The sequence below is a fragment of the Rana temporaria genome, chromosome 6, assembly GCF_905171775.1.
Source record: "Rana temporaria chromosome 6, aRanTem1.1, whole genome shotgun sequence".
Lineage (NCBI taxonomy): Eukaryota > Metazoa > Chordata > Amphibia > Anura > Ranidae > Rana > Rana temporaria.
In genome coordinates this window covers 59793018-59817322 of record NC_053494.1, presented here as the reverse complement: position 1 = coordinate 59817322, position 24305 = coordinate 59793018, and the positions used below count along the sequence as shown (strand labels likewise).

At 43.2% G+C, this 24305-nt stretch overlaps 1 protein-coding gene across 1 annotated transcript in view; it reads left to right on the top strand.

Moving 5' to 3' along the window:
- TMC5 (transmembrane channel like 5) overlaps window positions 1-24305 on the top strand; it is a 177895-nt gene that overhangs the window by 96737 nt on the left and 56853 nt on the right. The window contains exons 7-8 of the mRNA XM_040356890.1: window positions 10289-10376; window positions 22000-22248. Coding sequence (XP_040212824.1) covers window positions 10289-10376; window positions 22000-22248 — 337 coding nt within the window. The remainder of the gene's footprint in view (window positions 1-10288; window positions 10377-21999; window positions 22249-24305) is intronic.

The window sequence follows — 24305 nt, the reverse complement described above, 5'->3', positions numbered from 1 at the left end:
GAATAAGTATGACAAGAAGTAGGAGGAGGAGGAGAAGAAGTATGAGAAGAAGTAGGAGGAGGAGGAGAAGTATGAGAAGAAGTAGGAGGAGGAGGAGGATGATGAGGATGAGGAGCTTGGTAATTAGCTGGTGGGGGAGGATGGCCGTGGGAACAAATGACTGTGTCCTCAGTGAGTAGGCCCCTCACCCCCTTATTCAGCAGACTTATCAGCAGGGGCTCAAATAAGAGGCGCTGCTCGCTCATTTGGCCCATTTTGGCCATCACAAGGCTTCCATAGCTCTCCTCAGTGGTGGTAGGCTGCTGGAGGGAGGCCTGTGCCTCACGAATCAGGCCCAGTGCTGCCTCACTCACCCTCATATCCCTTCTGGCCCTTCTTGTTTGGAGGCGGATGGGAGGCACCTGGCACCTTGTGCTGCTACTGGGCCCTGCCACCTCCTCAAAGACACTTGGCCCTGCCACCTCCTCTGTGCCACTAGACCCTGCCACCTCCTCTATGCCACTCACCCTGGCCTCCTCTTGCCTGGCACTTTCCTGACCCTCCTCCTGGCTGATGTCCTCCTGTGTATAAAAAAGGGACAGTTTGAATGTTGTGTTTAAAATTCACACACAATTTCCAGCTCATGACTGTTGCAAAATGTTTTTCATGAAATTGAAAAGCCAATCATTCTGACCCCAGCAGTTTGCATTATTTTCTCCCAAACTTTTGTGGCCACTACTGACTAATGATATGGAAAACACATTCAGCTAAAACATTCTTCTGTTTTAACATATTTACATCTATTTTGCAGCATTTAATCCCCACAAATTTGCACATTTAAAGTACTATACCGGGCTCCAGGCAGGCAAATCCGGCTGTTCCTCCAGGATGGAAGGCTCCTCTTGATCCTGAGAGGGCTCACCTTCAGAAGGAGGATCAGGTTGGCTGGAGGGAAGGCTGGAGGGAAGGCTGGACCTTGATCTTCTCTGTCTTCTGGGTTGTCTGGGGGAAGGCTGTAAAGTGACTCCCTTACTTCCAGGTGGTTACCCAGAAAGGACAGTCTGCTGTAGTACCACAACAATGGTTTATATACCTGCCCTGCTCCTGCTCCAGACCTCATAGAATCTAGGACCTTGTTGCGTTCTTTCCTGTATTGGCCTCTCAATGTCCCAATTCTAATGTCCAGCTGCTCAGCTGTAACATGGGGCCCCACCTGTCTGCTCACAAATGGGAGCAGGCTATTGAGTGCTGCCTTTCGTCGTTCTCTGTTTCTGGACCTAGGGTCTTTTGTGGCCCAAAGAACAGGCAGCTCTCTCCATTTGTCTATGAAGACTGCAAGGAAATCCCTTTTGTTGAAATTACTCATGTTATCTGCAAGACAAAAACAAAGAAAATAACAATATTGTCAATCACAGTCTAGAAACTCGAGTAATCTTTATCCCCATATAGCCCTTAAATGTCTTTGCAGTATAGGCCACTGATGTCCCAAGTTCAAGGCATACCTACACGCTCGTCGTTCAAACGTCTTCCTCCGCACCCCGAATGTACGTACGACACATGTGTGTTACAGCTATATATACACTCCGCACACGTCGGCCGCCCATGATTAAGAACTCGATGTTTCCCCGCCCCTTCTCTTTCGTCGCGCAAACGTCAAGGAGGAATTAGCTGACCAGGTGTTGGATAATCGGTCAAGTTCATCAGGAAACGATGACCAGGTGTGTGTAATGAGGCCTAGATCATCATTTTGAGGTGAAACGTTCTAAAAGCACTACGATCAAGTTTTGTCATGAATTCAAACGACGATTTTCATCATGCAAAAAACGACGTGTTTCCAAACTTCATCCTAAAAAACAACATTGCCCACACACCATAGTTTGAGCAAAATGCTCTAGCAATGCGCGGTTACGTACAGCACGTCCAACGGCACTATAAAGGGCCATTTCCATGCCAGATCTTGGCTGAATAAAATCTAACTTCTGTTTATTGTAGCTTTCTACTAGGTTCTCTCCATATCTAGCCCACAAACTCATCCACTGATCACTAATAAAGTTAAAAATTTAGTTATGTACCGTCGTATGACACGCTCGTTAGTTCCGCCTTCTATCACAGACTGTGAACGCCGCTTTCACTCACGTGGTATCCCTTTATACACGTGCATGCATGACGCTCCACACGTTTCCACACCTCTGACGTTCTGTCTAGTCCTTTCCCCGCCCCTTCTCTCTTGTTTGCTGATCATGGAGGACATGCCATCACCACAGAATATGCCATCACCACAGAATATGCCATCACCACAGAATATGCCATAACCACAGGAGACAGGCCAGGCGGAAGCTGACACCTCAAGACCCACCAGGAGAAGAAGGAGATACAAGGCCTCCAACATGTCCTTCCATGAGATGGTTGAAATGGTCACCATCTTAAAGGATCAAGACTATGATGGGAAGCATGGCCCGTACAGATTCCCAAACAAAATGAAGGCTGAAATAATGGAGAAGGTAGTGAGGAGTCTCCACAGAAAATTTGGGGTCAGAAGATCTAAAGAACAGATCAGAAAAAGATGGTCGGACCTTAAATTACGTGAGCTGGACCAAATGAGGAGGATCAAAAGAGTGATTAGAAGAAGTAAGTAATTTTCATGTGTAATCTTTGTTCTTTGTTTTTTGCGCCATTTGTGCTTTTTTTTCCAGGTTGTACTGTATGTATTTCATGTTTGTGGGCCCAATAATTTGTCGTAAAAGTCGTCGTTCAACGACCAAATATTGTGCCCACAAACATGAAAGTTGTGAGATTTTTTTTCTTTTTTTAGGTGAGATCAATTGTGGAATTAATGTAATGTAGATGTGTTCTTTACTAGATTTTAATACTCAAAACTAAGACAATATACAGTAAAAGGATAGTCTGCTCAGCAGTTGGTGACACATGTGGACTCAGTTGCACAATTGTTGGCCACAAGAACAACCTATTTAGGGGTTCACACAGAGGTGAGGTGATCCAGTGGATACTTGGTTTGCTTCCATGTAGAAAACTAGACCAAAGGTACAACGAATTTAATGATCTTTGGGAATGCCTACAATCCTGTGTTCTGCTTAGAGGAGTTGTTAAAACCAACAATAGTCCCACAAATTGTTAAAAGAATGATTCATATTCCTCTTTCAGGCCTCTAATCTTTCTTCATTTTCGTAGGGCGTAATGAAGCAGAGCAGCAAGACAACACCCAAGCCAAACCCCCGTGGGATGTTGATGAAGATGAGCCTGCCACCACATCCGGTAAAGTATCATATACCACAGCTTCAGGTAATCTAGATGCAGGCCTGCATAATTTTAATACATGGTTTTGTCCCATATTTCAGGAGCTGTTCAAGGATTTGACACCTACAGCGCCCAGCTGATGAGTGCTGATGCGGTGTTCTGTAGGTCAGAGATTGAAGAAATTCATCTCGCTAGCAGGGAAATTAGAGAGAGAACCAGAAGGGTGGAACAAAAGTTGAAAAACATGATTGATGTTCTGGGGAGGGTTTGAATTTTTTTGTTTTAAATGTTTTTTTTTTTTTTGGTTTACATGTTTTTCATTTCAACGTTTATGTCTCCCAAAAAAAAAACACAGATTTTGTATTATTTTAATAAAAAAAAAGATTTTGTATTTTAATTTAAAAAAAAATACCTGATTTTATGTGAAAATTTAGAAATACTAAAAATAAGTCTAACCTGATTGTATATATGTTACAAAATAAAAATATTTTGATACTCAAAAAAGTGTGTCGTGTTTTTCTTAAAGAACCTATAACTTTACATGTGTTTACTTTTGGTGTTACCTGGGAAATAGTTGATAGTTGACAATGAAAATACACTTGACACTACATGTAGTACACTAGGAAAAATGAGGAGGCAGCTAAAATAAACACAAGCGAGACATTTCAATTTTTGGGTACACAGATTTTTAATTGGTTTTGTAAAAAAATTAAGCCAAATTGGCTTGTGAGGGAATGGCCCCCCTACCCATAAAGTAGTCCATATATTGATCCTGAAATGCATGGGCACTTTGGTGGGGCAAGCCAGTACGGGCAGGTTGGAGGCCCGGCAAGGATAGATCCGGATTGTGAAGTCCAGCCTCGGGCCCAACTGTGGCCATATAGGTCAGAGATTGTCTCCGCAAAAAATTATAGTTCCACTTGTACTCTGCCATATGGATGGATGTCAGAAACAGGCGGAACCGGCTGGCCATTATCCCAAAGGCGTTCTCCACCACCCTTCGGGATCTGGCCAGCCGGTAATTGAACACCCTCCTCTCTGGGGTGAGGGTGCGCTGGGGGAATGGCCTCATAAGATGTGGTCTCAGGCCAAAGGCTTCATCAGCCAAAAAGACGAAGGGGAGTCCATCGTCTTGGAGTCGATCCGCAAACTCCGTCTGCCTGAAGGCTCCCCCATCCGACATCTGGCCGTTCTTACCCACATCAACATACAGAAATTCGTACTGTGCCGACACCACCGCCATCAGCACAATACTATTGAACCCCTTATAGTTGAAGAACTGGGAACCAGAACGGGGTGGTGGCACGATGCAGACGTGCTTTCCATCGATGGCTCCCCCACAGTTGGGGAAGTTCCACCGCGTCACAAACTCCAAAGCCACTGTCTGCCATTCCTGTGGCGTGGACGGAAGCTGTGGAATCCAAAAAATATAAAAATAAATTCTCCACATAACATTGCAAGCAGGTTAAAGAAAGACATAATAATCATTCTAACATTTATTTTAAAGAGCATTTTACACCAAAAAAACTAAGCCACAATTAGCACATTCATCTCCCCCTCTGATGGACCATTGACCAAATTTGGGGGGGGGGGGTGGGGCTAGATGAGTTTGGGAGTTCAAGAAAAAATGTATATATTGGTGAACCTAGACTTTCCTACACATTTTGGGAGGGGGGGCTAGATGAGTTTGGGAGTTCAAGAAAAAAAAATATATTGGTGAACCTAGACTTTCCTACACATTTGGGGGGGGGGGGCTAGATGAGTTTGGGAGTTCAAGAAAAAAAATATATTGGTGAACCTAGACTTTCCTACACATTTTGGGGGGGGGGGGCTAGATGAGTTTGGGAGTTCAAGAGAAAAAAATATATTGGTGAACCTAGACTTTCCTACACATTTTGGGGGGGGGGGGCTAGATGAGTTTGGGAGTTCAAGAAAAAAAATATATATTGGTGAACCTAGACTTTACTACACATTTGGGGGGGGGGATAAAGCATTACAATGGATATAACACAAAACATTGGGATGTGACTAGGCTAGGTGTGTTTGGGCCCAGGATAGCATGCTGGGGAGGTAAGTGAAGGGAAATATGCATGTAGGCCAAAAAAGGAACATCAATAAGAGCTTATAGCATGCAGGGAAGCAAAGGGGACATTCACAGCACATTATAATCATAGTAATTAGGGAAGGAGGAAATAATTAAAATACAGTAGCATACATTAAATACATTACATGTGATATTAAAGGAGAAAGCTTAAAGTCATCCTGCAGAACCTGGATAATGGCAGAGCATGTATCAGGAATGATGAGGCCCAGAGCCTGGGGGGAGATTCCCGTTGTGAACTTTAAGTCCTGAAGGCTTCTCCCAATTGCCAGATAACGTAGGGTGGCAACTAGCCTCTGCTCAGCGCTGATGGCTTCCCGCATAACGGTGTCCTGCCTGGTGATATATGGCGACACCAAAGCCAACAGGTGCTGAAAGACGGGATCAGACATCCTCAGAAAATTCCTTTAGTCATCAGGATTATTTTCCTGGATCTCCCGCAGCAGAGGCATATGAGAGAATTGGTTCCTACGGAGCAATTAATTCTTGGTCCATGAACTCCTCCTCACCCTGTTCTTGGACTGGTCTAGGTCTAAAACAAGCAAACCTACACCAAACTTTTGCATAGCACAAAGTCGCGTATGACGAGAGGGTGCCTGCAACATGGCTTGAAACTAATGGCAAATCAGAACGCACTAAACAGACCGCACTGAAGAACAGCAAGTCACGGGACAGAAACAGCACTGGTCAAAATATGGGATGACGCTCTAGAGGCCGCAGACGAAGGAGAATCTTGTCTTCTAGTACTGCTGGACCTAAGCGCAGCTTTTGATACGGTAGACCACAAATTATTGCTGACACGGCTAGTCGAAGTAGCCGGAGTTGCGGAATGTGATTTATCTTGGTTCTCCTCCTTCTTGGAAAACCGATCACAAATAGTGAAATTGGGCCCTTTCACTTCTGAAAAATGCACGGTGTCATGCGGAGTCCCCCAGGGATCCCCTCTGTCGCCTGTTCTTTTCAATATCTATCTCCGCCCGCTTTTTGAAATCATCAGCAACCAGAAGTTACTTTACCACTCTTATGCAGATGACACACAACTGTATTTTCGCATCTGCAACAAAAAAGATCATTATCTCGGTCTAGAGAAATGCCTTACTATGATGGAAAAGTGGATGACAAAGAGTTACCTTAAACTCAATGGCTCAAAAACAGAACTTCTCCTGTTTCAGGCCAATCGGAAGATACATCCCGCAACAACATGGACGCCCCCGCCCATTCTGGGTAAATCCATCACCCCCAGCACCAAAGTCAAAAGTCTCGGAGTCATCTTCGACACCTACATGACAATGGATGCACAAATAGGGTCAGTAGTCAGCGGATCGCACCATCTGCTGCGCCTTCTACGCAGACTCACTCCCTTTATCCCAAAAAAAGACATAGCAGTTGTGGTGGGGACACTTATCAACTCCAGACTTGACTATGCAAATGCCCTCTATCTTGGACCCCCAAAACACCAAATCAATCATCTGCAAGTCGTTCAAAATACGGCCGCTCGACTTGTGACTGGGAAAAAAACATGGGAATCAATCTCACCTTCGTTGAGATCCCTTCATGGGTTGCCCGTAAAAGACAGAATCACTTTCAAAGCTCTCTGTCTAACGCATAAGTGTATTCTGGGAAATGCCCCCCAATATCTATGTGAGAAACTAAAAGCTCACAACACCAATCGCATTCTGCGATCCACCAACCAAAATCTACTCCAGATACCCAAAGCCAGATACAAGTCCAAAGGAGAACGAAGATTTGCGGTCCAAGGACCCAGACTATGGAACGCTCTACCAACCACCATCCGATTGGAGGTAAACCACCTGGCCTTCAGGAGAAAGATCAAGACCCATCTCTTCTGAGGGCCCAGGGAATGGATACCAAGCGCCCAGAGGCGATTCAGTTTGCATGTGTTGCGCTATATAAGTTTCTCACTCACTCAAGTCCTATGAAGAACGACCTGAAAATCAGAAACGAGCGAACAGAAACGCAATGTAAAACAAATACGACCTGAACGCAAGTCCTGATAGACAAGATACGAACCCACAAGCACAAACTGAACGGCAGAAATCGATCAGAAAGCACGAAGACTGAAAAGCACGAATCGTCACTCACCAAACTTTTACTAACACGCGGAAACACGAGATTAGCAAAAGTAGCCCCAAGGGTGGCGCCAAAGAATTCAAACCTCCCCTTTATAGTGCCATCTTACGTGGTGAACGTCACCGCGCTTAAGAACAAGGAAATTTTGTCTGTTACGTGTGTATGCAAAGCAAGCCTGTTGAGTTCCTCGACAAGCCTAACAAGGAACTCGACGAGGAAAACTATGTGTTTTGCCCGACGAGTTCCTAGGTCGTGTGTACGAGGCCTGATACTAAGCAACTAGACTCAAAAGAAATATACAACGTAATTAAATCACAGTTTAAACAACCCACGGGCCCTGAAGTAGCCTATTTGCTCAGGTATGAATCTACTTCCTTAAAATCCTGAGATCACAGGCCCAGAACATAAATGTACAATGCAGTAAACAACAACATGCAACTTTAAACTGTACACTTTTTAAATGAGAGTTCTCCCTTAATACAGTATGTGCCAATATTTTGCACTGAGTCCTTAGAGTTGTAGAAGAAGTAATGTAGGAGTCCTTGTAGTTGGGATATCCAGTATCTTCAGCTAGCTCAACAAGGGCCCAAAGATATATCCTGGCAATGAGGGCCAGTAACAGGGGATAACTTGTGTAAAGTGTCTCCTGTGAAGGCTCTGATGAGAGGATAAAGTGAAGGCTTCGGTATGCAGTGTCTCTTTTAGTGTACAGTATGTGCTCCAGGTGGCCTTCTACCCGCTCACCAATCCTGAAGATCCAGAAGCCCAAAAGGAATGGATGTCCTGGAACAGGCTCTTGAAGGATGCCCGACTGGCAGATGATGGGTCTGTGACAGGTGATCTGTGTCCGACCATGTAGGGCTACCTGGAAGGGCCACCACCTTGCTGAGCCGCGATATCTCGCCCAGCAGGTAAAAGTGAAGCACTCCTTCCCCTACCTTTGGCCTCCTCAAGCTCGCCCTGATAACCTTGTGGTCCCCCTGTCTGCCTCGGGCTCCTCATGGTCTCTCTCTTTTCCAGCCCACACCCTCTTCTTCTCCCTAGAACCTGCTTGCTGGGGCTTGTAGTTTCCTCCCCAGGCTTGGAGAAAGGGCCCCCTATCTTTGGGACTACATGTTCCATGGTGCTTAGCTCCCCCTGTTGCAGCCAATGAACCAGGGGAACACAGTCTGATCTGCCCTGCTCTTCTGTGGCAGTATGCAGAGGAGAGGGAGGGGGAGAAAATTCTCCCTTCATCCCAGTGCCACTACGTGTGTGTTCTCATGTGGCAGACAGAGTGGAGGGGATCGACACACAAACAATTGCTAAAGCCTTGAAATTTCCTACCCTCGCCTTGGTTGAAGTTAGAACAAGAATAAATTCTGTGATGTTGCATGAAAAGACTGAAGTAAAATTGACTGATAGAATGGGTAAATTCTAGTCTAACTGCCAGCCATGGAGCTCTAAGTTTCTTCCTAAGGGTTTCAATCTATACCTTCAGGATCTTTAGGTGGTAATGTGTCCATTGACACTACCTATTTAGTAGAGTGTCCATTGGCAATACCTATTTTGTAACTTTCCTGCTTATACCACTTACCCCTCACACACACACACACTGTTCATTTACCCTAAGTAGGCTTAGTGTGATAATTTCTACATTCCTACATTCTCTTTCTTTGTTGTCCCTACCCTTTCTCTAGCTCTAAACATGAATTTGCATTACAGTTATCCATTCTCCTTGCACAAACAGTCTCATATATCCTTTCCTCTATATCATACTTTTTTCATACCCTGTGTTCAGAATTAGATTGAATATGGAACCCATTATTTCTCTTCTACTTTTATTCATCATTTCAAATTCCTCATAAATTGTAACATATTTTGTGTTATGTGTATCGTCTATCACCCCTATTTGACAAATTCTAATTTTTGCTAATTTATCTGCACAACTAATAAACAGAATGAATACTTTAATATATTCTTCTATCAGCCATTGAGAGACACAATAACAGGATATAAGATGGGTTGTATAATGTGACCTAAAGGGCAATGGACTGTAGGTCAGCCCTATAACACTTCCCACATCAGACATGCCTGGTGTTCTTCTCTAGCTCTGTTTTGAGATGTGTATGACTTCTTCAGTTAAGTAGCGGCTGATAAATTAGTAGACTACAGTCTACAGTCTTGTCCATTCTCTTGTAGGTGGTTACAAACAGGGCCACCATCAGGGGGGTACAGGCATTATATCTGTAAGGGGCCTGTTGTTCCCCCCCCCCGCTTATCATCTTGCGGCAGGAGAGAGGAGTCCCCCCCCCCTGGTTCTCTGCTCCAGGAGGGCCCTGCCTAAAGCTGTGTAAGGGGCCCCAAAATTTGTGATGGCTGCCCTGGTTCCAAATAACACATTGGGGGTTTTCTATGAAAGGCAAATCCACTTTGCACTACACTTTGAAAGTGCACTTGGAAGTGCATTCGCTGTAAATCTGAGGGGTAGATCTGAAATGAGGGGAAGCTCTGCTGATTTTATTATCCAATCATGTGCAAGCCAAAATGCTGTTTTTTATTTTCCTTTCATGTCCCCCTCGGATCTACAGCTACTGCACTTCCAAGTGCACTTTCAGTGCAATTTCAAGTGCACTTTGCACTTGTAGTTTGCACTTGTAGTGCAAAGTGGATTTTCCTTTAGTAAATAACCCCCATTGTCTTATACTCTGAGCATGTGTCTCTTAATGGACTTTGATAAAAGGATTTTACGGTAAACACAAAAATCCTATTAAGTACAATACTGCTGCAGAACAAATGTATTAATTGAGAAAACAGGATGCAAGAAATATGGAAAGGCTGGCTGTATATCTTATGATTACATTAAAAAGCAACTCTTTGCAGGAACCAAGTCATGAAAAGAAAACAGAACTCTTCGAAAGATGCTTCTGAAATTAAGTGCTGTACTGGATGTCTTCGTAGTATTACGTTGGTAAGTCTTCTTTTATGTTCCTATTTTCATCTCATTATGCTTATCTTTCATTTATAAGGCATTTTTTTTTTTTTTTTATTTTTATTTTTCACGTCAGACTCTGCTCACATATAGCCGAGAGGCTAGCTCACGGTTCGCCCGCCCTTAGCGTCTCTCTTGCGGCTTCGCATCATTCGTTGGTTTTTTTTTTTTTTTTTTTTTTTTTTTTTTTTTTTACATTACGGATTTAACATTTTTAAACTGTTAGGTTAATATTTTCCCGCTTAACGAATCTAACTGCGTTCTTTGATAGCATATCATAATTAGCATATCATAATTAATCCCCCCCCTTTTTTTTTTTCCCCTCCTTTTTTCCCCCTTTTTCCTCCCCCCTTTTCCTTTCCCCCCCCCCCCCCCCCCCCCCCCGATCTGTGTGCCATGCAATCTTCTTTATGGTTTCTCAGCTTTCTGCTTCTATCGTTCCCTGGACGAACTTTTCTGTGGATTTAAACACTTTCCACTTTTCCCAAACCATCCTGTTTCTGTCCTCTTCTCCTAACTCTCTGCAGGCAAGATACTCCATCTCTTCTATATATTCCACCCTTTCTATCCACTCTTTAATTGATGGCCTCTTTGGGTGTAGCCAATTTTTGGGGATCAGAGCCTTAGCTGCGTTTAACAACACTGGAACCAGAGTTGTTCCATATTGTTTTTTTGTTTTTTCAGTTCCATGAAACAAACAAGTCAGCGGGCTACATAGAATCGTCTCTCCTGTTATTTCTACTATATATTTCAAAATTTCTTTCCAAAATTCCTGCATTCTCGGGCAGTCCCACCATATATGTAGCGTTGTTCCTTTTTGTTTACAGTTTCTCCAACATAGCTCTGAATTTCCAGGGTGGATCTTATTCATTCTTGATGGGGTCATGTGCCATCGCACCATACATTTATAGTTTGCTTCTATGGTGGTAATGTCCGCAGCATGGTTATATACTGCACCTATCATTTGTGTTTTATCAATTTTTTTACCAATGTCGCTTTCCCATTTTTCTAAAAAGGGCAATGCTTCCTGGGTCTCGAGTTCTGTTAGTATCCCGTATACCTTTGATATACCGTGTATCAGGGGCTTGTCCATGCTGCATATTTTTTCTATTGGATATAGTGTCTTGTCTTCCCTAATTGGTTGTGGTAGTGTGCTCACAAAATGTTTTAACTGCATATACTCCCATTCACTCATGCTTTGTTCCCCTTCCCCTATTTTTATCTCTTGCCTAAGTTTAATTTTTCCCCGTGTAACAATATCTTTTAATTTTTTCTCCCCTAAGTGTTTTCCAAAACGTGTTCCGTTACCTGGTGGAAAAAAATTTGTGCCTGCTAATGGGATTAATGGGGAGTTATACTCCCATTTTTCCCGTCTAAATATTGTGTCCCATATCCTAAATACGTTCCTTGTTATGTTGTGTGTGTTCGTGCTCAGTTCCCTCATTTTCGGTGGTATCCATACGTTTCTATTTAATAGTGTCCTACTTAATATTTCTTCCATACGTACCCATTTTTTTTGTGTATGTGCGTTTGTCCATTCTACCAGCCTGGCTAAGTTTACAGCAAAATAATATCTTTTTATATCAGGGAGCCCCAACCCCCCTCCTTTTTTTTTCATGCTCAACAATGAATAGCTTAATCTAGCCTTTTTACCTGCCCATATATATTTCAAAATTACTGTTTTAATTACTTTAAAGAAGCTTTGCGGTATTTTTATTGGGAGCATTTGAAGTTTGTATGTTATCTTTGGTAAAATCATCATTTTAAACGTGTTAATCTTGCCTATCCAGGAGATATGTTTTTTTGCTAGGTTTTTCAGGTCTTGGTTAATGTCGTTAATTAAGGGGACAAAGTTGGCCGAGTAGAGTTTTTCAACTTTAGATGTAATTTTTATACCCAAATACGTTATAGCTTCTTTTTCCCATGTAAATGGAAACTCTTTCTGTAGTTCTTCTGCTTCTTTTTTTTCTATCCCCAGATTCAAGATTACCGTTTTTATCGGGTTTATTTTAAAATTTGAAAGTTCTCCATATCTTTTTATTTCCTTTATAACATTAGGGAGAGATACTCTAGGTTTGGTCAGATATAGGAGTATGTCATCCGCATACGCCGCCACCTTGTGTTCTTCATCTCCCACTCTCACCCCTCCTATCCCCGGGTTTTCCCGGATTTTTGCTAACAACGGTTCCAAGGCTATTACATATAGGAGAGGTGAGAGCGGGCACCCCTGTCTGGTTCCGTTTTCCATGTTGAACACAGATGACACACTCCCATTGACCTTCACCCTTGCCGTCGGGTGGCTGTACAGGTTCTTTACCCATTTCATGAACCTTGGTCCCAGGCCTATATTTTGTAAAGTTTCCATCATGAACCCCCAGTCGACTCTGTCAAATGCTTTTTCGGCATCTAAGGACATGAGTACGACTGGGGGTTTCTTTTTTGGATCTTGTTGTAACAGTAACAGGGTCCTTATACTATTGTCTCTTCCTTCTCTGCCTGCTACAAAGCCCGCCTGATCTGAGTTTATTAATTGCGGCATTAAACCTTTTATCCTGGTTGCTAATATTTTCGCGTATACTTTCAGGTCTGCGTTTAACAGTGCTATTGGACGATAGCTGGAACACAACGTTCCATCTTTTCCCGTTTTAGGGATAATAGAAATATTTGCCAAAAGAGATTCTTTTCTTATTTCTTCTTCCTCTCCTATTTTGTTAAAATAGTTACACATCTCTGGGACCAGGAGTTCGCTAAATGTTTTATAATATTTGATCGGCAAGCCATCGGGGCCTGGACTTTTCCCGCACGGGGTTTCCCGGAAGGCTCTATATACCTCTTCTTGAGTTATTGGGGCCTCTAGGGATTCAATGTCGTTTTGAGAAATTTTAGGTAATTTCGCTTCTTCTAAGTATTCCCTGATTTTCCTTTTTCTCATCTTTTCTTGCTCTTGTGTTTCCTTGGTTCTTATTGAATATAATGAACTATAAAAAGTCCGAAAGGATTCCGCTATTTCAGACGTCTTATATTTCATAAGGCCGTCTTGATTCTTTATTTTTTCGATGTAGTTTTTTTTTTTTTTTTCCCTGGATATTCTGGCTAAATGTTTCCCTGGTTTGTTCCCCCATTTATACCTCTCCTTTCTAACATTTTTGAATATGTCTCTTGTTTCAACCTTCATCAGATCTCTAAGCTGGGTCCTCTTTACAATAATTTCATGATATATTTCATTTTCTCCTCGCTCTTTATGCTTTTGCTCCAGTTCAAATAGCTCAGTTGTTAATTTTTTCATGTTTAATTTCCTTACCTTTTTTTTCCCTGCTCCTATTGAGATTAATTTCCCTCTGATGTATGCCTTATGGGCCTCCCAAACGGTAGCTACCCTTACTTCAGGTGTGTTGTTAAGGGTGAAATATTGATCCAGATCCATTCTCACTATGTTGTTTACCTCTATATCCTCTATAAGTTCTTCATTCAAGTTCCATGATCCTTTTCTTTGCTCTATTTCTTTGAATCTAATTTCCGCTATTACAGGAGCGTGATCTGAGATTGTAGATACCCCTATTGAAGTTTTAACTACCTCTTCCAATAACTCATGGTCTACCAATATATAGTCCAGTCTTGAGTATGTTCCGTGCACGGAGGAATAGTAGGTATAGTCTCTTTTATTTGGATATGTAATCCTCCAGGGATCTATTAAACAGTAGCTATGCATTTTTTTTCTTAATATTCTAAGCTGTTTAATATTTCGCCTCTGAGCCCCGGATGTACTATCCAGTTGATAGTCCATTGAGAGATTGAAATCTCCTGCTAGTATTACATGTCCTGATTTAAAGTCCATTAAGGCATTCAAAATCCCCCTCAGATATTTATATGGTTGGCTGTTTGGGCAGTAAATATTTGCTAACGTGTATTTTTTCCCTTGGAGTACTCCTTTTAGGAACAAATAACGACCTTCCGGGTCTACTTTCCTATCTTCTACTGTAAAGGAGATATTCTTCCCTATTCCTATGGCGACCCCTTTTGCTCTCTTCTTTGGGGAGTCCCCATAGTACCAAATAGGAACTGCCCGAGAATACAATCTAACATTAGAGTCCAGTGTTATGTGTGTCTCTTGCAGGAAAACTATTTCAGCGGAATACCTTTCCACTTCTCTTAGTACCATATGCCTTTTTTCAGGGCAACTGAGACCTCTTACATTGTATGTTAAGAAATTTATGTTTGTCATGTTTTTTTTTTTTTTTTTTTTTCCCTCTGTCTTAGGTATATATGTTCTTTCCTGCTGCATGACACACAGATCTGAATCCCTTTCCCCCCCTCTCTAATCTTCCCCTCTCCCTTCCCACCCAAACTCCTCCCCCCCTCCCTTCTCCCTCCCCCCCCCCTCCCTTCCGTTTGTACCTTGCCCCCTTGTTCTTCTTTTGGGGCTTTCTCCTCCCCTCCCCCCCCCCCCATTCGATCCCTGATCTTCTGGTCATTTTTAGAGCTTTTTCTATTTGGCGCTCCTGGCGCTCTTTTGCTCCTCAGGCTGAGGTGGAGTTCTATTTTAGCCCGGTCTCCTGTCCCCCTATACTAGGGAACTGGTGAAGAAGCACTCTCTGGGTCTCCCTTCTCCCTGGTCCCACTCCGATAGCTTACTATGTTGGCCCTCCCCATTTCCCTCCCCCCCCCCACCCCCCCCCCCCCACAATTCCCCCCCTCCCCGGCCGATCAACACTAATAATTTTTTGGTATTGGGATGCCTAAACTATGACAAAATTCTGGTATTTCCTCCAAAAACCTCAGTCTTGCCGAAACACCATTTTTCCTGCCTATTAGGCACGCTGGAAACCCCCAATTATACTGAATTTCCTGCTCCTGCAGAACACCTAGCAATGGTTTTAAACTTCTTCTTCGTTTTAACGTCTCTTGTGACAGATCTTGATAAATTTGAATATTATGTTGATCGTATTCTAACGGCGATTTCCCTCTCAGTTTTCTCCATAGCTGGTTTTTCTCTTCCCAACTTTCAAAACGCACAATAATGTCCCTTGGGTAATCCTGTGCTCTCTCCCTAGGGCGTCTTATTCTGTGTGCTCGTTCTATTCTGAGCGGGGAAGTTGTTTCTCTCTCTAATATTGGATTGCAGATTTTTCTTATTATTTCTGGGAGGTCCTCGGCTTGTGTCGTTTCTGGAACACCGCGTATTCTTATATTCTTTCTTCTATCTCTGTTCTCTTGATCTTCTAATTTATACGCCTGTTCTCGTTGGTTTATTTTTAATGCTTTTATTTCATCTTCTAGTTTTTTAAATGCGATTACATTGTGGTCAACTTTTTTCTCCACTTCTTCCACTCTTTCCAATATATGCCCCATGTTTTTCTCCATTTTTTCCATTTGCGTTTTGAGTGATCTTTCTAAAGCAGCGAACATTCCTTCCATCTCCCTTTTTGTTGGCAAAAGTGTCATATCCTGCGTTTCTTCCTTATTTCTCTGTTCTAGATCTATTTCTTTGTCTGTTTCCCTATCTTGGTCTGTTCTGCTCTCTAGGAGTGATTCTGAAAATGTTTCTGAGTCCGCCAAGGTATTAGCTGGCCCCTTTTTCTTATCTTTTTTCTTTTCTTTTTCTGCTTGGCCTGCTCTGCCAATCGATGGTTTTTCTATGTGCTGGTTGTCGCCATTTGTCCCATGGGTCACAAATTTACACATCGGGCCTGGGCTTTGACTTAAACGGGGTACCTTTGGGGTTGCCCCGCCTTTCACTATTTTTCCCCTTGTGGTCATCCTTGCCCCTAAGTTGTAACTACGTCACTTTAGAGCGGTTCCGAGGGAAATCCGTTTGCACTTGTGATAGGTGTGTACTCCCCTCTCCTCCCCGTCTCCAGCGCCCGTATATCTTGGGAACCTTCTCCTACGGGTTTTCCTGGCTCTGTAGTCAGATTACCCACAATGTGTATAATACTTTTACCGATACTTTTACCGTTATGTTATGGCTTTTGATGTTTCATTTATCGCAATTTAAGGTTATAAGGTTGTTGTAATATTTCTGTTCTTTATCTTTAACTTTATATAAAGATATTCAGAGCCAATCAGAGCCATATACATGTATACTGATCCCCCTCTTCTATCCGACTCCAGTGTCCATCTACCAAATATAGTACAAAAAATTCCGTGTATCTTGTTCACTTATTGATCCCCATAAGAAGAAAGAAAGTATCAAGAGGGGGCCACAGGAGAAACTATGGGGTTACCGACCTCCTTACAGGAACACAAAAAAAAAAAAAAAAAAAAGCAGTGCTGAACTCGTGGCTCTCATGTCACATTATTCCATGCTATCATCACAGTCCCATCCTTTTATCATTCTCCACAGAGAGCAGTGTCCCATTTATATATTTCTTTTTAATACTTCTTATATATTTTTTAATAAGGAGTTTGTACTCACCACTTCAATGGTTGAAGTGCACTCGTAGTGTGTACTCACCGGTCCAATGGTTGATAGGGGGGCTTACCAGCTGTTGTAGTAGGTTCCAGGATGGTTCCCCACCTACTATTGTGGCTGTGATGGTGAAGCCAGCTGCAGACTACGTCCTCTTAGTCTAGGACTGGTGCTCCATTTCACTGGGCTGCAGGGCTACGGAGCTTACAGAGCCTTACAGAGCCTTCCCAGCACTGCATGTCAGTCCCCCCCCCCGAGCCCCCCTCCCGGAGCCGCGCGGCGCGCCTCCACAGCGCGTCCACTCGCACGCTCCGGGGGTCTGGGCGGACCAGGGAGATGTAGCACCTGGACGCAGCACTGCTGCTATCAGCCAGGAGAATCAGGGGGGACGAGGGAGACGCAGCGCCGCCACTAGCCTGTCAGCCGGGAGAGACAAGGGACCCGGAGAAGCCGCCCACGTGTCAGGTAAGCCGTCCGGGGGAGACCCGTGCAGATCTGCCCCGAGCGGCCGGCCAGGAGCTATGTTCCGGAGAGGGAGGGAGGAGGGAGGGGGGCACCCGCGCCTAGTGGAGGAAGCGGAGGGAGCGGAGGGAGCGGGGGGTCCGGCTCTCACTCAGTTCAGCGTGGGTTCGGAGCATGGCTGGAGAGCGGGCGTCCCATCTAGCTGCTCCTCCACACTGACCGTAGCATCTCCAGACTCCTCCCTCAAGCACCCATCCATTTATAAGGCATTTAAAGGCATTTATAGGTATCATCCATTCAATACATTACATACAGTACACAATGTGAAAAATAATGCCTTTGCCTATTAGAACAAATGGAGGCTAGCGCGAAAGTGTAAATAAGTGCTCTGTGCAATTTCTGCAACACAAACATATACATGTCACTCTTGGCCCTCTTGGGTTACTCTATGTCCCCTCTGGTCACTCTCTGCCTTCTCTGATGACTCTCTGCCCTCTCTCTGCCCCCACTGGTCACTCACTGCCCTCTCCGATCACTCTCTGATCACTCTCTGCCCTCTCTGGTCACTCTCTGACCACTCTGGCCACTCTCTGCCCCCTCTGGTCTCTCTCTGCCCTCTCATTTCACTCTCTGCCCTCTCATTTCACTCTCTGCCCACTCTTTTCACTTTCTGCCCCCTCATTGTACTCCCTGCCCTCTCTGGCCACTCTTTGCCCCCTCATTTCACTCTCTGCCCTCTCTGGTCACTCTTTTGTCTCTCTGGTCACTTTATGCCCCCTTATTTCACTCTCTGCCCTCTCTGGTCACTTTCTGCCCTCTCTGGTCACTCTCTGTCCCCTTATTTCACTCTCTGCCCTCTCTAGTCACTCTCTGCCCTCTCTGATCACTTTCTGTCCCCTCTGGTCAATCTCTGACTCTACACAACCCTCTCCCCTATACACCCTTGCCACCCCCTTCCCCCAGGCACAGCACACAGCCCAGCAAAGCTCTCGGAGGTCAGATAGTCCCACAGACACTGCAGCAATATGATCAGATGAGATTAGGAGCGGAGCCCCTTCCCCAGATGAGCGGCCACCCCGATTGACTGCCCAGAGCCTGAAGGAGCAGCATGGATGGGGGGGTTGGGCCGGCACCTCTATACCGCTCCGGCCTGACATGTCCCCAATGTGTGGCACCCGGGGGGGGGGGGGTGCCCATCCTCCCCCCATTGGTACGCCACTGGCTAGCCACATACAAAGAAAAGCTTCAGAGGAGAGATAATGGAAGTTAAGGTATTTGATGTGCTTCATAAAGTGCGATAGACAGGTTATTGTCCAATAATCAGTTTTTGCATTTTGTACAGTACCATCACACCAAATATTAATCAAACGTTATACAAATAGAACTTATGAAAAAAATAACAAATACTATTTGTTTGAATGAAATAAATGGGTACTTAAAGTGGATGTAAACCCTCACTTATACCCAGTGAAGTGAACAGCCTCAGATGATACACAGAGATGAAATAAATCTCCCTATATAAGTTTTACATGTATATCTGCTGTCTTCATTTGTATATATCCTTTAGAAAGTGCTCTTCGTGTTAAAGTTTCTCTCTTCCTGGTCACCACTGGGAGTGGATTATTGGCATACAGCCAAAACAGCTGATTAGAAGAAAGGCACACACCCCCTCTTCTTGTAGGCAAAGGAAAAAGGGAATGTGCAGAGCTCTGCTCGTAGACGGCAAGCTGACTGCTAATCTATTTATAGCAACCTCCCCCAACACAAGCTTCTATCTCCTGTCTCGGAGAACATGTGGGAAGTTATCAGGCTGATAACGGAGCTATGGAGCAAGAGACAGCTACAGGACATAGTGCTTTGAAGAGAGATAAGGAAACACTACAGATATGTGTGCCCAGCTCAAATTTCATGAATCAGGTTTACATCCAGTTTAAAGTGGTTCTAAAGCCTAAAGTTTTTTTCACTTTAATGCATTCTATGAATTAAACCACTTGTCCTATATGGACATATCCATACGTCATCTGGTGTAGTGGTTCTACCAGGATCATTGCTGCAGCTGCAGTCATGACCCTGGTATCTCTTTCTTTAGTAGGCACTGATGAATAATGTAACAAAAACCATTGCACAGAGCAAGTAAGTATGATGTTTGTTATTTTATTAAAAAAAAGAATGCTTTACAATAACTTTAAATAATATATACTATAATAAATAGTAAACTCTGATATCCACTTCCTAGTAAGAACCCATCATAAATAGTGTGGGCTGACCAACAATGGTTTTGCAATTTTGAGAGGTCACCATGTTTACAGGCACACAACGCACAGGTTGATTCATGGGTATAAGTGAAACATTGCTTACAGGAACCATACAGCTGACAGGGCAGCTGTTTTGACACTTGACTTATTTAAAAAAATAAAAAAGCTGGAATTTAATCTTTAAGTTTTGAACTAATGTTTATTTTAGAATTAAGCTTATAGCCTAGAATTAGGGCTGGAGTTTTTCATAAAGCTCTTAGGAGAGAATTTCCCATAGGATAGGTGTACATTCATTTGTTTGCTCTCTTGTGCCAACTAAAATATTTTCATATATAGCTCACAATACCCTTTCAGAGTGTTTCTTTTGATGCACAAAAATGTACTGGTCTTTCCAGGAAAACGCATTTCTGATTATTATTTACAGGGGAAATGGTACAAATTCCCTAAAGAGTTTGTGGTAGGCCAGGACCTTGCAAAGCCACTATTGTTCAGAACAGTTTAAAGTAGATTTAAACCTTAACTGACATTTGGCTAAATGTGTCATTGTCATTTTTTAATCATGAAATATACTTTCACCTCTATTTATCCCTGTTTGCTGCTTGTACTGCTGTTTTCCCCTGGTCTTTTCAGTCATTTCCTACATGCACTTGCTCCAGCTTTGGCTGCACATCATTGCTCTGGGCTAGCTTTCTGATGGTGACAACACTGAACCATGTTTGCATAATGTGTGTCTGCATTGGCCATTTGCAGTCACTATCAGGGGTGCAGGTAGGGTTGCCACCTTTTATTCAAATCAAACCTGAACATTTTAGCTGAAACCTGAACATATATTTTGCTATTAAATAAAATTTCTAATCGCATTTCTTTCACTGTAAGGGGAGACTCTGATGTAAGGGAGAACTCTGGAGACTCTAATGTAAGGGTTGCTCTGGGAACTCTGATTTAAGGGGGGACACTGAGAACTCTGATGTATGAAGAGGACTCTGATGTAAGGGGGAACACTGTGGGCTCTGGTGTAAAGGGGAACTCTGAGGTAAGGGGTACTCAGAACTATGATTTAGCTTATGCCGTGTACACACAATCGTTTTTTCAGATGAAAAAAAGTCAGATGGTCTTTTTTCATCAAAAAAAACGATCGTGTGTGGGCCCCATCTGACTTTTTTCCATCGGTGTAAAAAAATAGAACATGTTTTAAATTTTTCAGATGAAAAAAAAAACAATAGGAAATTCCGATCATCTATGTGGAACTCCATCGGAAAAAAATCCATGCATGATCAGAATCAAGTCAATGCATGCTCGGAAGCATTAAACTTCATTTTTTTCGGCTCGTCGTAGTGTTTTACGTCACCACGTTTTGGACGGTCGGAATTTAGTCTGATCGTGTGCAGGCAAGACTGATGAAAGTCAGCTTCATCGGAATTCCGACGGAAAATTCCACCGGAAATCCGATCGTGTGTACATGGCATTAGTGTACTCACTCAGAGGCAGGAGAGAGAAGGGGGGAGACTTCAGTCACAGACAGTGAGCACGTCTCATTCAGATGTATCTGAGGCTACTAGACTTCCAATTTCCGGCCCCTGATTTCTTTTTTGAGGCACAGCGCCGGGGATTGGAGTGTGGTCAGCAACGAGGGGTAGGAGTGGAAGAAAGAGGTGCAGATTAAGCCCTCTCTCCTCTCCCATCTCTGTATTTTTTTTTTAGTGATGGCTTTGGGCAGTGTGAAAGAGTGTAACAGACACTCTCAGCTTAGCAGACTGCAGGCAGCAACCCTGCTGGGGAGCCATAGTCCAGTCTAAATAATGTGTCCGGGTTTCAGGTAGTCTGAAACCTGGACACATGATTCCAAACCCGAACTGTCCGGGTGAATCCCGGACAGGTGGTAACCCTAGGTGCAGGTGTCAGGGTGACCACAAAGGAGCATAACTGGGAGACAGTTTTCATTAATAGGTAATGTCTGAACAAGAACCTTCATGGCAAGATCACAATGTATTGTTTAATAAAAGCTGCATATTTAAAAAGATTGGAGACCCTTTTGAAATGTCAATAATATGTGAAATCTTATATATGATTTTAATGATCAACCCCTTGACACAACAGTATGCATATACAGTATATGCAGCCTCTCGGCAGGTGGGCTTTTCCATTACCATTACCAAACAACTTACCATGCTCAGAGTGCTCTCCCTGCAGGCTTCCAACATGGTAGCTGACGGGGATCGGTAAGTTTTCGATGCATACATGCGATCAGGAGCTTTCTGATCATGTGACTGCTGTGACAGCCAATCACAGTGTTCATATGACCCCGAATGCCCGCCTCTGGCTTTTAGAACTCTTAAAGGGCTGGAGGCTGTCAGTGCCAAGGAGTTAAGTTTGAATCTACAGTAAAGTATCAGCATTTAATATTGTGTGATTATTTAGTTTCCAATGTACCACTTTAGCTCATCTATTTTCCTAATTTTTCTGTTTTTTCAATCAGTCCTTTCAGAGGTTCAAGCAAGCCGTCTTAGATGTTTTTGAAATATTAGAACTTTGGCAAAGTACCTTGAAAATCATAGAAGGAACATTTGGGTCAAGTATTCTGTCATACTTTGTTTTCCTCAAATGGCTCCTGCTCTTCAACATCTTCTCATTTGTGGTGAACTTCAGTTTTATAACTTTGCCACAGTTTGTTGACATGCCATCCAACAACCTATCATTTTCTGGTCTGGAACTTCTTACAGGAGCTGTAAGTACAACAATGCTTTTCATAGACATTTGTATTATTCATTGTTTGTATTGTATGTTCTTTTTCCTTATGTTACCATGCAATGAAATGTTCTGCTGAATCATGTTTCCTAGTCTGTGCCTGCTTTGGATAACATTTTTGTTAAGGAGAGTGTAGAGTGAGATAGAAATTTTGCATGGTAAACACCATGAATCCCATGAAGATCCACTGTACTAAAGTTTCAGATGTCTATACAGTGCCGGCCCAAGACATTGTGCTGCCTGGGACCAAGAATGAAATGTTGCCCCCCCAGAAAAAAAATCACGCCAACCAAAAGGCCCCCACATTCATTATTTTATATCATGATAACTAAAGGGGACCCGTCATGGCTCTATACATGTATAAAGGAGTATAAAGAGGACCTGTCATGGCTCTATACATGTAAAGGAGTATAAAGAGGACCTGTCATGGCTCTATACATGTATATAGAGGACCTGTCATTACTCTTTACATGTAAAGGAATATCAAGAGGACCTGTCATGGCTCTATACATTTATATAGGACTATAAAGAGTACTTGACATGGCTCTATACATGTATAAAGGAGTATAACGAGGGCCTGTTATGGCTCTATAGATGTATAAAGGAGTATAACGAGGGCCTGTCATGACTCTATACATGTATAGGAGTATAAAGAGGACCTGTCATGGCTCTATACATGTAGATAGAGGACCTGTCAAGACTCTTTACATGTAAAGGAATATAAAGAGGACCTGCCATGGCTCTATAAATGTATATAGGAGTATAAAGAGGACCTGTCATGGCTCTATACATGTATAAAGGAGTATAACGAGGGCCTGTCATGACTCTATAGATGTATAGAGAGGACCTGTCATGGCTCTATACATGCATATAGGCGTATAAAAGGACCTGCCATGGCTCTATACATGTATAAAGGGACCTGTGAATTGCCGGCGGCCACAATGTCTTTTGCGCAAACTAATCAATGTACGCTAATTGTGTTTTTTTTTTTTTGTACCAAAAATATGTAGAAGAATACATATTGGCCTAAACTGAAGAAAATCGTTTATTTTTCTAAATTTTGGGGATATTTATTATAGCAAAAAGTTTAAAAATATATATATTTATAGCACAAAAAATAAAAACCGCAGAGGTGTGATCAAATATCACCAAAAGAAAGCTCTATTTGTAGGAAAAAAAGGACATCAATTTTATTTGGGTGGCGGAACAGGCTGGCGGGCATCAGTATGCTGCCCCCCTAAAAGGGCTGCCTGGTACCCATGGTACCACCCGGTCCCATCATAGGGCCAGTCCTGTGTCTATATTGCCTAGGCAGTATAAAGCATTGCTGCAGAGAAAAGGCATGGGCTACCTACTGCTTTATAATACCAAGGTCACAGACAGCCAAATAACCTCCCCTGCTCCTGCAGCTGATTGGCACTGCTGGTGAGACCTTCAGTCTTACACACTTCCACTATGTCGGATCATAGGTGCAGAGGGATCAGGTCTTCTTGGCTTCCTATCCACTAACATCTCTGGGATAGCTTGCAATGCCCCTGCTTAAGGGCCTAACACTGACGGTCCAGATTGTTCCCCACACTAGAGTCCACATGCTCTTTTGAGTTTACCCTAACTCTCTCAAGTGTCACTTCCTTCTCTGTGTTCTCTAGCAAGGAGTTTTCTGTAACCATGTCCGACTTCATGGCTAAAATAACTACCATGATAGCTGACTCAGGCCTCGTACACATGACCGGTTTCCTCGGCAGAATCCATCAAGAAACTTGGTGGGAGAGCTTTTTTGCCGAGGAAACCGGTCGTGTGTACATTTTTCATCGAGGAAACTGTCGATGAACTCGACGAGCCAAAAAGGGAGCAAGTTCTCTATTTCCTCGACGGGAGTCTCAAATTTGCTCGTTGAGTTTCACGTCGGGCTGGTTTTTGACGAGAAACTCGAGCGTGTGTATGCTAAGAAACCTGCACTTGCTCAGAATAAAGTATGAGACGGGAGTAAAAGTAGCATTTGTAATGGAGATAACACATTTTTAAAGCTGTAACAGA